Source organism: Teleopsis dalmanni, chromosome 1, assembly GCF_002237135.1.
Source record: "Teleopsis dalmanni isolate 2A chromosome 1, ASM223713v2, whole genome shotgun sequence".
Taxonomy (NCBI): Eukaryota; Metazoa; Arthropoda; class Insecta; order Diptera; family Diopsidae; genus Teleopsis; species Teleopsis dalmanni.
The window spans coordinates 123,441,142-123,457,880 of record NC_051846.1 but is presented as its reverse complement, the minus strand read 5'-3'; the positions used below and the strand labels follow the sequence as shown (position 1 = coordinate 123,457,880).

General features: G+C 34.4%; 2 protein-coding genes across 2 annotated transcripts; both read left to right on the top strand.

Moving 5' to 3' along the window:
- The first annotated feature begins 729 nt into the window (after positions 1–729).
- Positions 730–2,528, top strand: LOC119681460 (transcription factor glial cells missing-like). Its single transcript, XM_038094700.1, has 3 exons — positions 730–763; positions 821–1,158; positions 1,223–2,528. Exons 1-3 carry the CDS (start codon positions 761–763, stop codon positions 2,391–2,393), a joined length of 1,512 nt encoding a protein of 503 aa, XP_037950628.1. The 5' UTR covers positions 730–760; the 3' UTR covers positions 2,394–2,528.
- Positions 2,529–15,237: 12,709 nt separating this feature from the next.
- Positions 15,238–16,727, top strand: LOC119665881. Its single transcript, XM_038075134.1, has 2 exons — positions 15,238–16,628; positions 16,694–16,727. Exons 1-2 carry the CDS (start codon positions 15,238–15,240, stop codon positions 16,725–16,727), a joined length of 1,425 nt encoding a protein of 474 aa, XP_037931062.1.
- The last annotated feature ends 12 nt before the right edge of the window (positions 16,728–16,739 follow it).

Sequence of the window (16,739 nt, the reverse complement as noted above, 5' to 3'; positions counted from 1 at the left end):
AAAGATAAAAAAGATTAAAATAATATTAAGTATTATAGTTGAAAATGACGGCCTTATTAGTATAAAGGTGCAACAAATTTCTGCACAACTCCTTATTGCATTACACCATAGGCAATGCCCCATCATGTCCAGTATTTACTAACGGTACAAAGTTACGATTTTTTGATTTAAAACCCTCAAAAGTATATTTTGAAGCATGTTTTATACAAATACTTGTCACACATTTTTATTTAAAAAGGATTATTCCAACATTTTTGATTTACATAAAAACGATTCTCTTCATTCGTTGTTTTTTTCATGTAAATATTGTTATTATAAAATATATGTTACTTTGAACATTCATATAAAATTGTGACAAAATTTTAAGTTTTATTATTTACTCTTACTTTACATAGATTTAGGCTGCATATATATGTAGTTATTGAAAAAAAAATGTATTCCATAATTCTATCATTTGACAGTATATTTTACCATATGGATAAGGTTAGGCGTTTCTGTTTGGATAGAATTAACCAATCAAAAATATGCACATTGTTTGGGTTCCTTGGTGTATGTCATTTTCGTGTGAAAGAACAAATACAATAAAACAACCCTATTTTCCAGTTAGACCAGTTGTAATAGTTTTGATGTCTTTGGTTGGCAGGAAAGGTTCATGCATTCAGACAGCATTTTGCAGTCTGTGTTAGCAGACGTGTTTATTTGTTTGCAAATCGCACTTAAATTACATTTCAAAATTTAATCACAGTGTGAATTTGGAAAAATGGTAAATATTTTAAATATTTTATACGTTGTCTTTAAAAAATTTTAAACCATTTTTAAGGTAATGAAAAACTTTGGCTTAAAACATTCAAAAATAGATTTCGATATCAATGATAATGTTATGCCGACAGTTAATGACTTTGAAGATTTTAATGAATGGGCAGATGGCAACTGTTATTTTATTTACTCTGCTGCTCAGGAAGATGCCAAGAAACATTCATCAGGTTGGGCCATGCGTAATACAAATAATCACAACATAAGTATACTTAAAAAAAGTTGCCTCGGGGTGCTAGTTTGTTCACTAGGCTGTACCTCATCGAATGGATCTAAAATAAATGTACGCCCTGCAATTTGTGATAAAGCCCGAAGAAAACAAATCGGAAAACAATGCCTCAATAGGTTTGTAGTTAATTTAAATAAAATATATGGCTATTTTAGTATTGAATGTATTTTACTTATGAAGAAATTGCGATGGACAACTTGTAATTCAACCTTGTCGTGGTCATTGTGGTTATCCAGTAACTCATTTTTGGAGAAGATCAGGCAATGCTATTTTTTTTCAAGCGAAAGGTAAGCATGACCATCCACGACCAGAAGTAAAGGGAACAAAGCAAACATGTAGATTTTTAAGTTCGCAGAAGCGAGTACGTAGTCTTTCAACAATGTTTGCTAAAAATACTCGATTAAATGCTAAGTTATCAATTCAGCAACCAAAGAAAGTTCAGCCACTAAAATCAGTAAAAAATGATGGATGTATAAATAATCAAAAACAACCCCAGCAAAAAGGTGATTACACAAGAAATATAAATTTAGCATTGTCCGTACAAGGTAGTATCGACACGTACATTTCAAATTGGGATGACAATGTATACTACGGCATGCAGACCATAGAACGTCCAAGTTCTTCTTACAACACTGTCAGTAGGTTTAGTAACGTAGACTCGGCAGATAACTTTCACTTACAAAATGCTCAAAAATACAATATTTTGAAAACTGTTATGACTCCAGAATTAGCAATGCCGCATACACCACATGACTTATCAAGAACGTCGATAAATAGTGACTACTTCAATGCCCATCAAAGTTTTAGCCACAATAATTGTTCTCAAGTGTTATTACAATCAAAACCGGAGAATGAGAAAAATAATTGGATATATGAGAGTTGCGATGATACCTCTAGCTTAACAAGCAGTTCGGGTTATAATTCTGATGATTACACCCATCCTTTTTCTACGTTTACATCTTCATCTAATGTGCCTTGTATCAAAACAACACAGGCAAATAATCGAAATAGTGACATTTTATTTAATTCAGAAGTATGCTACAACTCTTTACAAACTTCTGCGGACATTTATAACAAGAATATTCTATCATCTACAAAATCATATATCAATGAGTTGCAAGCAGTTTACTTTGATAATAATTACGTAAGTCCAGACTGTCTGCAATACACACAAGCAGATCATTATCAATCGATAAGTGCTGGAAGCAGTGTTTCAGACTTTTTTTATAGTAACTCCGAAAGTGATAATGGCGCTTGGAATATTCAAATAAACTCGGCTAGCAACCTTTCACATTTAGAAGCCATCTCATTACCAATTAATCAAATGTCGGCGGATGCAGGTATATTTTAAAAGTTTTGTACTCAAAACCTTTTAGTTTTTTTTATAAATTAGAATTTGATGAGTTTATTGTGTTTTATTCATGACACAACAATATATTCATCAAATACAACACTTTTATTTAAAATACATGTTTTATTACATTTATATTTTTTAATTGATGTTGTCAAATAAAAATATATTAAACATTTCTGGGCAATAAAATGGTATTAGAAAATAAATATAAATACAAATAAAACACTTAATGGAAGTAATTTGCTTTTTTATATACTCAAAACAAATCGAAGCGAATATATTTATATTTTAAAAACTTGTACATATTTGTTATTTAAGAAACTGTAATTTCGACGTGTGTCATCTAATGGCAGTTTCAAAAAAACATAAGGCAAACACAAACAATGGATCATTGTTACAAATATCAAAACATATATCATCCTGATAGAAAACTATGAGAGGAATAGTAATCGTAGATAGATGATATATTTTTAAAATTATGCACTACATAAACATTTAACGAAGTATTTATACGGCACATCATAACAACAAGCGCAATTTATTAAAAGTTAGCTATAAAATTTATTAATTGTAGATTAAATGGAATTTTATGGACAAGTCTTCAATACGTTGTGATTTGGGATCGTTGCTACGATATAAGAGTCCTTGATTCAATAGCCTGTTTTATTTTAATCAATTTTTTTTTATGAGAATTTAAATATTTTTTATTTTATGGCCAAATGATTTTTAATGACTACTTTTGTAGGCTAATTGGACAATTTTAAAAAAAAAACCACAATTTATTTTACAATAATTTTTATTTCATCGATATTTCGACTTTAGTCTAAAGTCATCAATAGAAAACCAAATATTGTTTTAACATACCAATCAATATATTGAATACATCATGGTGGACAAAACCATATACTATGTATAAATACATACATACATATTTTTATGACTTAATACAAAATTCGTTAATCCTACACCCGTTTATTGATGCATAACACTTATAGCCTTGTGATGGGTTTAAAAATGGAAAATGAAAATTTCACCCAGAGTTCACACATATCAAAATATTGTAATTGAGTGTTAGAAATTAGTAGGTTCCAAATGAATCCTCTTGCTTCATTTACTTCTTTCTTGCTTGTATTTGCTATCTTAACATCTGCGTTTATCATACCTCAATTAGGGGGAGGGTTATAGATGGTGATTGGGAATAGCAGCTGGTTTCTCAGTGTCATATATAGGCAGAGGTTGAGACAACTGGTATGACTATACATGAATTAACAGATAGCGCAGTGGTATCCATATAAACGATATCTGCACAAAGGTGGAAGGCAACGAATAATCATCACTATTATTTTCTATTCTATTGTTAGCAAATTTGACGTAGGCGATGTTATCGAGTTTGCAATCAAAGGACATGTCTATTGAGGAAATATATATGACAATTAAAGACACAGTAATGGAAGCAGCAAACAATGAAGTGCGAGTGGTCAGATATAGAAGGAAAGAAGTTCGGAAGACGAATGAAATCCTGCAATTAATCGATGAAAGAAGTCGGTACAAAAATAAAGATACTCGCAAACGTAAGGATATACCTAGATCTATACGTCTTCTTATTCAGTGACGATTGGTCTAAGGTGCGGTGAACACCCTAACATAATTTGCAAAATGTCAAATAACATAGGTATATAAATTTATTAAGTATCTTCACATCAACAATTATAAATATTTATTACATTTCCATATATATATTTTTAAAGTTTTAGCAAAAACAATTAAATATAATTGTCTATGAAAACTCAATTAATTTGCTTCTGTTAGCCGCTATACTTGTTAGTTGTGCTCATATATTTGCAGCTCAAATCACAGAACATTTCTATTATATTTCGTCTCTCCCCTTTGTGTGCAAAGAAGTTGGCCGCACATTCATACGTTACATATGAACAAAATAATGTGCGTGTGCTCCCGTTCGTAATATCAGAAATAGAGATTTATATAGTGGGAATTGTATGAGAGTAATTTTCTGTTCTATTCCGAATATCAACTGCATGCATACGAATCCAACATGATGATTTGCCAAAGTGGTTGCATGAGCGGCTGAAGTTTGCAGCTCATCTCACCATACATTTCTATCACATTTCGTCTCTCCCCTTTTAACAGTAGCACCAACGAATTTCTGTCGCTTACTGTGCGGGGTACTTGTCCGCACATTTGTACGTTGCAATTGGGTTCGATTTTGTTTGATCACTGCATAAACATGTATGTTTCCAAATACAAACTCTTATGTTTGAAAAAATTTGGTTTGATGTTACGAGAATTATGTGAAAAATTTTGTTTCTTCCATATTGATATAATATTAAACTTATATATAAATTATTAATTTAATTTGTTTAATATATTATTTTATTAATGAATTGTTAATATAATATTGCGAATATATTGTTGCCTAATATAATATAGTTATTATTAATAAAACATCTCATATATTTTAATTTAAGTGGTACATGTAAAAACAACATTAAAGAAGGGCCGCACACCCTTCCAGATAGAGCACGCGTCGTCACTGTTCTTATTAGACAAGCAAAAGAAGAGTTTCACAAAAAAAATGTGAGGAGATAAAGGGGAATCAAAGCAGATATGATTTAATTATGATATGATTTCATTTATACCAGAAAAGTAGAACTATGGTGGCATTTAATAGAATAAAAAGATGCACACTTATAGATAAATCCTCTCATAAATCTTTTGTCCTCACAAGTAGAAAACAATTTTGAGCTAAAAGTTTTAAACAACGAAAAAGTAAAAATCCAAGCAAAAACAACTGAGTCTTATGTTACAATAGTAAAGCAACTCGAATCGAAAAAAGCCGAATTTTATACCTACAAGCCTAAAGATGAACGAAATTTTAAAGCTATCTTGAGAAACATGCATTCGTCTGTCAATACCGAGGACATTAAAACAGCTCTGGCGGAAATAGGCCATAAAGCTCTAAACGTGTTCAATACGAAACACAGAGAATCGAAAAAACTACTTCCTCTCTTCATTGTAGAACTTGAGCCTCAACAAAATAACAAGGAGATCTACAGCATAAAGAATTTGATGCATAGTCGAGTCACGTTTGAGCCTCCTCGTCCTAAACGAGACGTTCCTCAGTGTAGTAACTGTCAAGACTACGGCCACACGAAAAGTTATTGTCGAAGACATCCGAGGTGCATCAAATGTGCAAAAAACCATTCTTCGTCTCAATGTTCAATCCAAGGAAGAAGTACTGAAGTCAAATGCGTATTATGCGAAGGAAACCATCCTGCAAATTATAAAGGTTGTTTGATTTATAAGCAGCTACAAACCGCGAAATTTCCAACACTAAAACCTAAACCAACAACAACTACAAACAAAGAAACTGACGAAGAAAAAGACAAAGTTTCTTTCCCAAGGGATCCCAAAAGAAGTTATGCTAGCGTGCTAGTGGAACAATCACCTAAATCTCTTACTATTCCTAAATCTCCAGATACCATGAGCGAAGTTCTAATAGTAGTTAAGCAAATGTTAGAACAAATCACTACGTTAATGAATGTTCTTGTCACGCTGACGACTAAATTATGTCCGACAGTGAATTAAATATAGTGCTCTGGAATGCGAATGGGCTGTCAAAACACTGTTTAGAGCTACAAGAATTTTTAAAAGATCAAAAAGTAGACATCATGCTAATATCTGAAACACGTTTTACTTCAAAACATTATTTTAAAGTACCAGGCTATGACTTTTACCACACTATGCATCCCGATGGAACAGCTCAGGGGGGAAGTGGCATTTTAGTTAAAACAAATATATTACACTTTGAAATGCAACAATACCGCACTGAAGAGATTCAAGCAACCAGCATATCAACAAAAGATTGGTGTGGCTCAATAACAATAACATCAGTATACTGTCCACCAAAACACGCAACTAAGACGGCAACATATAAAAAATTCTTCAGAACCTTAGGTAACAGATTTATTGCGGGGGGAGATTTTAATGCTAAACACGTTGAATGGGGCTCTCGGCTTTCTTCACCCAAAGGACGACAGATGCTTGCGGCTATAAGAAGCGAAAACCTTACAACTATCTCGTCTGGAGAACCAACTTATTGGCCCACGGATCCCAAAAAAATGCCAGACTTGTTAGACTTTTGTGTTATTAAAGGAGTGCGACAAAACAACAATCTAGCTTTGATCTTTCATCAGATCACTCGCCAGTATTATTACGGATAAAATCGAATATACAACTTAAAGTTCAAAAATGTTATTTGCACAACAAATTAACCAACTGGGATGTCTTTAGGCATACACTTAAGGCATTACTTGATGAAAAAATGGCGCTTAAAACAGAAGAAGAAATTGCGCTTGCAACCGAACATCTTATAAGGAGTATTCAACAATCAGCCTGGAGATCCACACCTTCACACATGCAACAATTCGCCACACCATTATGTAGTACGACTCAAGAACATATAAGAGCCAAAAGAGCAGCGAGAAGGCGCTGGCAACAAACCAAATCTCCGAAAGATAAAAAACTTTTTAATGTGCTGATCAAAAATCTAAAAGAACATCTGAAAACAACCAGAAATTTGGAAATACAAAGAAATCTCCAAAGACTAGATGCAACTAATTCCACCAACTACTCTCTCTGGCGAGCAATCAAGAAACAGACATCAACGCACAATGCACCAGTAAAAAACGAACTTGGGCAATGGGCCCGAACAGATACAGAAAAATGCAAAGTATTTACGGACCATCTGTCTTCAGTTTTTATTCGAAACATTAATGAAGCCCCAAATAGTATAACTGAAGAGATTAGAGAAATATTACCTCTCTATAATAACTGTAAACGCACCAACTGGACCTTCCAATACAAAAATTCTCCATTTTCGACATAAAATTCGAAATCAAAAAACTAAAAATAAATAAAGCACCCGGCTATGACCTAATTACTTCAAAAATATTAAAGGAGTTACCGGATGAAGCAATAGTACTGCTGCGAAACATTTTTAACTCTATTGTCACAAAAGGCTTTATCCCTCCCCAATTCAAGGTGGCTCAAATTACCATGATAGTCAAACCTGGGAAAACGGCAAAAGATGTTAAGTCATATAGACCAATTAGTCTTCTACCGGTTATGTCAAAGTTGTTGGAAAATTTATTTCTTACCAGATTAATGCCCATTGTCAATAGAAGGAGACTAATTCCGGAATATCAATTTGGTTTTAGAAAAAAGCACAGTACAATAGAGCAAGTACACAGAGTGGTTAATGTTATACATACAGCATTTGACAAAAGGAAGTACTGCACAGCAGCATTTCTGGACATATCCCAGGCATTTGATAAAGTTTGGCATAACGGCCTATTGTTTAAGCTTAAAAAGATGCTCCCAACTAATTACTATATTTTCTTAAAATCTTGAATAAAGTGAAAAAAGCAAAAATAAGAAAAACAAAAGTTTCTAAACAAATACCAAAGCACTTAAAATTCAAGGATAATGACGTAGATATTTGACAAGATTTTTAAATATAATTAAATATAATAATTATAATATTATAATACAGTTCAGGTACCTAACGATTGGCTCTTTGTATGGAATACGAGTCCTATTAGGACGATGCCGAGACTATAAAACAGATTTGTTTTTAAGTCTTATTGATTTCGAAAAAGCTTTCTATACTGTGGAACATAGCAAACTTATAGAGATTCTGAAGCACTGACGATTAGATGAAAAGGATATCCAAATGGCAAACTTTTACTGGAAACAGTACGCAAATGTTTGCTTTCATAGTTACTTCAAGCAGGAAGTACAAATAAAACGCGGGGTTCGTCAAGGATGCATTTTGTCACCATTACAGTTCAAGCTCATTTTCGTAGACCTTTTATAAAGAAGCACTATGTGACGTGATAGACGCAATAGAATTATGGTTAACGGCGTACTCATAAACAATTTCAGGTACGCTGAGAATACAGTGCTGATTGCCGATTTAGAGGCTGTTGTATTGAGGTGCAGAGAATACAGCTTATAATTAAATTGCAGTACAACACAACATATACTGATCAACAACCGACCCATGTCTAGAGAAAGAGTGACAGTATTTGGCTCAGCCATAAAAAGAACCGATTAGTACAACCACTTGGGATGCCAGCTTGATGAGCAACGGGAAAATAATAAAGAAATATGCGTCCGAATTGAAAATAAAAGGTCTTCTTTTATTAAGATGGAAAACTTCCTGTGTTCCCGGGAGCTATACTTACCGCTCAGAATAAGAATGCTGCGATGTTAAATATTCTGTATACTCCTCTGCGCTCAGAGGCCTAGACGTTGTCTACTGCATCTATGAATAAACCCGGGGCTTTTAAAAAGTGGTACTATTGAATCATGCTGAAAATAAGTTGGACAGAAAGAAATATAAATGCAGTCGTACTTTTTCGTGTCAGCAAAGAGACAGAAACACTAGGGACAATAAAACGATGAAAGTTAGAGTTTTTCGGTCATATTCTTAGGCTTCCGGAAAATATTGTGATATGCTCTATAAATCACGATTTCGCGATTCTTTCTACCTTGTCGATTGTAATCTAATGCTCAGTTTGCAATTTCAATAACCGGTTTACTTATGATTCTCGGACACTATATGTTCAAGAACTCGAGAAGGCATCTGTTAACGTATGTATGCAGTTTTTGTGAGATCGCGACCGTAACAAACCACTATTCCGATCCATATAACACCACTCTTTCGATGCAGGCATCGTTTATCGTAATTTTAGTTTCGAAATGCAAGGTTATTCAACGCCTTAATTATTGGTTGTGAGCTGTTGGAATTGAAAATATATTTTTTCAACTCAGGAAGTTATATGCTCCAACAAAATTTGTGGCATTATTACAAAAAATATCTGTTGAGAAGCCTCTTCTGCCTATCATGAGTTTAAGTGCTGCGATAACTGCATCTGTTATGTGCGAAATGAGTTCAATGCACAAATGTTATGTTTTATACCCCGTTTTGTATTTTTTACGATGATATATTATGATTGATTCATACAAGTCCACAGCGCAACGAGCAAATGGTTCCAATAAAATTTGTGGCATTATCACAAAAAATGTCTATTGGGAAGCCTCTTCTGCCTATCATGTGTTTCAGCGCTGCGATAAAGGCATATGTTGTGTCCGAAATGACTTCAATGTGTATATGTTATGTTTAATACCCCGTTTTGTCTCTTATACAAAGATATGTATTGATTGGTTCACAAAAATCCTCAGCTCAACGACCAAATGGTCTAGAAGATGTAAAGTGCTCTACAGGTAGATTGCCTATAATTTGCTGAAATAAGTTCGGTATATAATGTACGCAATCTACGCATGATCTAACAATGTGGCGCATACTTTCTCTACCGTTAATGATTCAAAATCTTAGGCAGATCAAAGCAGCTAGTGCCTTAGATCCAGCGTGAAAATTAGCAATATACAAGTGACGTATGATATACTCGATAAAAGAACATTTGTTAGGTAATAATACAGGATGCTTTTGCATTTGAGGTAAGGAATCTAGCTCTAAACGTCCGTTAATCTTTAGCAAGTTGTATCCAAACGTATCTTCACAAAATCGGTTAAAGAATTTAAAAACGCTTTGATCTTCTATTCTCCATTTTACACGACGAATATCTTCGGCAAAATATGTCGGTTTTATGTTCCGGACTATACAAGGCTCAGTTTCGATTTTTTGAGCAGACAGCGACACATATTTTTGATCTTTCTGAAGAAACGAAGTATCTGTTGGTATTAAACATACCAAAAAGTACAATTCGCACATATCAGGTAAAGAATGCAACTCTTTATATTTATAAGTAACTACGTTGTTTTGTTTCCTTTTTATACATCTCTCTAATACAGTACATCAAACTGAACAGACATGTGTTTTTCCTGTCTGTAATCTAACAATATCCAAGCTATAACACGTACACTAGTTAAGTGTGAAGATTTTTATAGATTGATGATTGAATATTTTTGTGTAGATTTTTGTACGACGAAAAATTTCGCCCTTCGTTTTTCCTTATGAACTTTTTCCATATCAAAACTAGAGTAATTAAGTTTAGGCCAACCAATTTGCGAGCCAGACAAAAACGCTGAGCTTTTATTTCAAATTGAGTCAATAATTTCTGGAACTGTGCAGCTTCTCGATTCAATATCAGCTGGGTTCTGTTGTGATGGTACATATCTCCGATTGCAGTTAATGGTGATATCTTGTATACCTACAACTCAATTCCTCAAGAAAGTTTATAATGTCGATGAATGCATACGTTACCAATGTAACGCAATTTGTGAGTCACTCCATAAGTAAATTTCAAACTCGATTTTAAAAATGCCTTCAGATAAAAGAGTGATGAAGCGAGCGATAAGAAAATATGTTTTTTGAAATCGCCTATTGGGAATTCTTTTAGTGAAAATAAAAACGGCAATGCCTCATAATGTCCAATGCATAAGTGTTTGAAGTATCACAAAGTACGCGAAGTAAACCAAATACAAAATCAAAAGCACATGAAAACACAAAGCATACGAAAGCCATATAGCACACTACAAACACAAAAGCACAGATATTACACACATGTGTAATATATAAAAATGTTGTCTAAAGATGCCTGGGAACAAGTTAACCACATAATTACAGCAATCATGCAACAACTGCGACGAGACGAACAAGAACACCAAAGAAGAGTTAATGATAATTGAGAAATAGAGCGTTGGTGCTCGCCCTGTTCCCGCGAAGTAATACCTATTTGGCGGTCCCGCGGTACATTTTTCTAAAGGGCAACGTTATTTATAGGGGATAAAGTTTAGTCCGTAGGTATACTGTGTCGCAAGTTTGACATATGCAAGAGCATCGTACCTGTATAAATTCGAGAAAGGGTGGTAGCGCAGAGTTTGAATTCGGCATACTTATACAGCATCTTTATAAGATTCCACCTCTAATGAATAAAAATAAAAAAATATTACACAGGAAAACAACAGCAACAGAACACCACAAGCAACGAAAATATCAACGATAAATGTACAGATATACCGCACCAAAAAGGATCGGGGATTTGTATTTTTACCTTGAAAGGTATGACAAGTCACAAGCTTATTCAGCCTACAGGTTAATTCAACTTAAACCTGGTTTACTCATGCAGTTTATTTAAGTTCACAGGCTCATTCAGCTTACAATTTTAATTCAATCTAAACTTGGCTTATTCAGTCTTCTATTGAATTATATTTAATTAACCAGGCTTATTATTATTGAAGAAAAAGAGGGACCAAGGACACTACAAGTGATAGACGCGTTTCCTCCAGGCCTCTTTTAGTTACCTGAACCAGAGCCAACAGTAAATTCGAAATCTATAACATACGTCATATATAACGAAGATATAGTTCTTATTACAATAGTGAAATCGAAATCCACAACTTACATCTTAGACAGCAAAGGTTGTTTGTAGTTCTAGTTACAACAGTGAAATTGAAATCTTCAACTTACATCTTAGATAACGAGGATTGTGCGTGTTTTTCGGAGCCAACAGTGATATCGAAATCCACAACTTACATCTGTGACAACAAAGATTGTGTGTTTTTTAATTCTTTTCTTGATTACAAATATAGTGCGTGCGAAATTAATTTAACTTTGTAATTTAATGAAACCTCGGGGTTTTTAAATACAGTTTTGTTATTGAAGGAATCTGTGATAGTTCTTGAAGCGTAATAAATGGAAATATAAATTAAATTACGTGTACTTCCATATCTTCTAACTCATTGCAACGAGTCTGGACAGCCGCTTTGCTTACCTCAGCAAATAAAGTGGTCGTTACAGCGTTCGCGAAAAAATATAATTAACGCGGCAAAATTTTCATGCGTTGATTTATCACGACTTTCCATGTGAATCAAGATAAGTGAGCATCGATCAACTTACTTTCACATTTAGCGATGATGTTCCACAGTGAGAGAACTGTGGCCACGAGCTCTAGGCATTGGTTCCATTGACGTACATAAAATGTTGCACGATCAATTAGGCGTGAGAAAGGTTTGTTGACGTTGGATCCCCCATCATTTATCAAAATCTCAAAAAGATTATTGTGTAGATTAGTGCACACAAATAATAGAAGAAGGAAGTACAATGGCGGTGTTTCTAAAGGCATATACAAGTCTAAGATTGTAACAAGTGACGAATAATGGATATATGCGCATTAGCTGGAACGTAAACAGTAGTCGAGTGTATGGGAGTTTCAGGATGAATCAAATACAACAAAAGCTGTTCGCGTTCGAAACAATTCGAAACAAATATTCGCTTGTTTTTTCCGAGAAAACAGGTCATGTGGCAAATATACGAGTGCCATTACAGGAACGTTAAGCAACTTTCAACAAGTTAGTATTTTTTGATCATAAAGCTGAAAATATAAATAGCGATCCCCGTATATGTCCACAAATTTTTTTACCATGGAATGCTGCTTATCAAGTTTTCCATACAACTATTTCGTGAAAAGGAGAAACTTCATATTTTATTATTGACAATTAAAATTATAATTTGATAGTTTTTGGTACTAGCTGAAATCGTTAGCATATTCATATATTAAGATTAGCGGTCATGTCGATGCTCCGTGGTTGGTTAGAAATCTTGACCTTCATCGGGACTTGAAAACCGAAGCTGTAGATTCAGTAATTAAACTTTGCGTTAAAGCATCAACAACGGTTAGAACAGCATTCAAACGGGACTGCCCACAATCTCTTTATTACATCTGGCTTGCTGAGGAGGCTTAAACGAATCAACGATTAGATTTTTTTCAATAAAAATTTAATGCTACAATGCTACAAATTTCCTAACACATTAGATACTGCACGAACACAACACGATTTCCTAACAACCAATTCAGCACGAGGAGATATTACACAAGAATCACACACTTGAATAAATTTTTCGCTGACTACGAAGACGCCTTGTTAAGTTTAACCAACCTAACATATTTTAGCTCGCTTGTAGTTACACTTATGCAGCAAATAAATATTGTAAATATTAAATACATTGTTTATGTTTATAAGTTCAATAGCTTTACATATTGTATTTATGCTTATGCAGCAATATGTGAAATTTAAATTATTATTTTAGTCATCAATAATTGTAAATATTATTATGCTTAGTAAGTAATTCTATACTATATAAGGTAACAATATTGATAATAAAACTTGAGAGCGAAAACAATCGTCTTTACTTCAAAATCAAAATTTGGTTATTGGTAGATGTGCCTTTTAACCACTGTAGCAATAAATAAAAATTATTTACTTACTTGGCTAGCGGTTTATGTGCCTGCAAGCCTTTCGTCATAAATACCTGATTATTGGTTTATGTGCCTAATAGTCAGTGTAACGAAGTAAGAAAATACAGTATTTGACACCACCTCAGATTACGTGGTATACATTGGTGACCCCGACGGGATTGGCAAGAGCAACTCAGTGTGAGCCAGCAGCGTTTACAAAAAACCTTCATTAAAAACAACTTTTTTCAACGGAAATACAATAACCATGGATCCAAAATCAATATCCACTTTAACTGACCAGCAGGATTCAATTGGTTCAGAGATCGACAGAATCATTCGCAACTTCAAGAAGGACTCACCCAGCAGGAAAACACGTCAATATCTCGAAGATCGTAAAACAACTTTAGAACAGTTATTAGCTGACTTCAAGGCTAATGATGAGCAACTACAACAAGCCGATGTACTAGCAAGAACATCGGAATATTTCACACAAGATTACGGCATGGTAATCATAAATTTGGGTAACAAATATATCACCAGAATAACTCAAGAGCTGGAAGCATTACCCATTAAGGCTCAACCATCAACAATAAAGGGGTTGGACCTTCAGATAAATAATGATGTTGAAGCTCCTGAAATAGTATTACCTACTGGTGGTCAAGAGAATGAAATTATTCAGGCATTAGTCAACAGACGAAATGCAGTGTGTAAATCAATCAATCGTCTCATCGACAATGTGAGACAAGATAACCAGCAACAGGTACCACAATATTTTGCAGTAAAATTAGCTACGCTTACCAAGTTATGGGATCAGGCTGAAGGTTTAAATTTTACTATTCAGGAACGGCAAGACAACCCTCCTGATTGCAATCATTATCTAGCACTGGAACAGTTGGTGCAAGATACAATGGTGGAATGGACTAGTAAGTCGACCAAGATTGAGACATCAATTAGGTCAACTTATCAACCATCGGCTACTTTGCCAACAATATCTCTTCCAAAGTTCAGTGGAGATTATTTGAGTTGGCGACAATTCAGTGATCTGTTTGCACAACTGATACACAATCAAAGAATATCAGACTCACAGAAACTCTGGTATTTGAAAACCAATATTCAAGGCGAAGCTGAAGCACTCATCAAGCATTTGCAAATATCAGATGCAAATTATGAGACGGCATGGCAATTACTACAAATTAGATATGAAAATAAAAGAGTTCTAGTATCAGCAGTTTTGCAACGTTTGACAGCTCAAAACTCTTTATATAACCATCCAACAGTCCAAGCCATTAAAAATATGCATGACACAACAAGGAAAGTCTATGTGAACTTCATAATTTAAATATTGAAACATCAACTTGGGATCCAATTTTAGTTCACATACTACTAAAAAAGTTGGATAAAAATACACATTGCAGTTTTGAACAAACTCTTACTAACCCAAGGGAGATGCCCACAATAAAACAATTCTTAGAATTTTTAGAATTGAAATTTCAGTCACTTGAGGCTATAGGTCTACGAGAAAATGCAGTATATAAACCCAACAAAATATAGCCGTAACTATGGTTTGTTCAGATCTATGTAAAGTTAGTAATACAGATAAACATCCGATCTACTATTGCAAAAAATTCATTGAAATGACTCCTCCTGAACGATTAAATTGGATTCAACGACAAAAACTATGTGTGAATTGTTTCAAATCCGATCATAAAGCAAAGGTTTGTGAAGCTGGATCATGTAAAAAATATGCCAAGAAGCATAACACTTTGCTTCAGTTAGAGCAACAGTCACCTAAACCTTCAAGGGCACCAGCAGCAAACACAAAGTCAACCACAACATTGATCAACGCTAATGAATCGCCATCCATAACAGCAACAACTAATGCAAAGGGTACTCGTAATTACGTTCTGCTAGCCACTGCAAAGGTGCGCATTATTGCAAACAATGGACGAACGTGTGATGTTCGTGCCATACTCGACTCAGGTTCTCAAGTGAACCTAGTAACCCAAAGAGTAATCAACAAGTTATCTTTAATTACCACAAATTCAAATCTATCGATCGAAGGTATTGGCCGTCAATTCGGGAACTCAAAATCTCGCGTAAATGTTGAACTGCAGGCTACTAATGGAAGCTTCAGGACGAGACTTGAGGCATTTGTATTGCCACAAATAATATCAGCACAACCGTCACGAGACCTAGATATCTCGGATTGGCAGATCCCACAGAATGTAGAATTAGCAGACCCCAGCTTTAACAGATCTGGAAGAATTGACATGCTGATTGGTGCTGAATTCTATAATACTCTACTTCAACCAGAACAATTGATAATAGGAAAGAATTCGCCACTGTTACAAAATTCGGTTCTAGGTTGGTTGGTGGTTGGTAAGACTAAAACTACAACAGATATTAAACCAACATGCGCTATTACTACAGGAGAAGTTGGTGAAATGTCAGAAATGATAGAACGATTTTGGAAGTTAGATAACATTGAGACTGCAGAAAGGGTTTTGACTTTATCTGAGAAATGGTGTGAAAATCACTTAACAAATTATGTAAAGACAAATCACGATGGTCGTTTCATTGTACGCTTACCCTTCCGCGATGATCCCACAACACTTGGTAGATCGCGTGAGATAGCATTCAATCGATTTTGTTCTCTGGAAAGGAAGTTACAAAGGGACCCAAATTTATACAAGGAGTACATAAAGTTCATGGATGACTATGAGTCATTAGGTCACATGGAAAAAGTTTGCCCGAAAGATGTCAAAGGAGCACAATATTTCATTCCTCATCATTGTGTCTTGAAACCTGACAGCACTACAACCAAATTGAGAGTTGTCTTTGATGCATCAGCAAAAACATCAACCGGTTTAGCACTAAACGATATTTTGCACAAAGGTCCAACAGTGCAAAGTGATCTTTTTTCAATACTCTTGCGTTTTAGAATACACCGGTTTGTATTTACGGCTGATATTGAGAAAATGTACCGGCAAATTCAAGTACATGATGAAGATACAGCACAGCAGCTGATAATCTGGAGAAAAAGTGCTGATGATAGTATACA

Bases quoted from the DNA above. Each gene is read 5' to 3' on its own strand.
- LOC119681460 (XM_038094700.1), top strand. The intron at 1,159-1,222 runs GTTTGTAGTTAA...TTACTTATGAAG, and splicing joins GGAAAACAATGCCTCAATAG to AAATTGCGATGGACAACTTG.
- LOC119665881 (XM_038075134.1), top strand. From the start codon at position 15,238: ATGGTTTGTTCAGATCTATGTAAAGTTAGTAATACAGATAAACATCCG. The intron at 16,629-16,693 runs GTTTGTATTTAC...ATGAAGATACAG, and splicing joins TTGCGTTTTAGAATACACCG to CACAGCAGCTGATAATCTGG.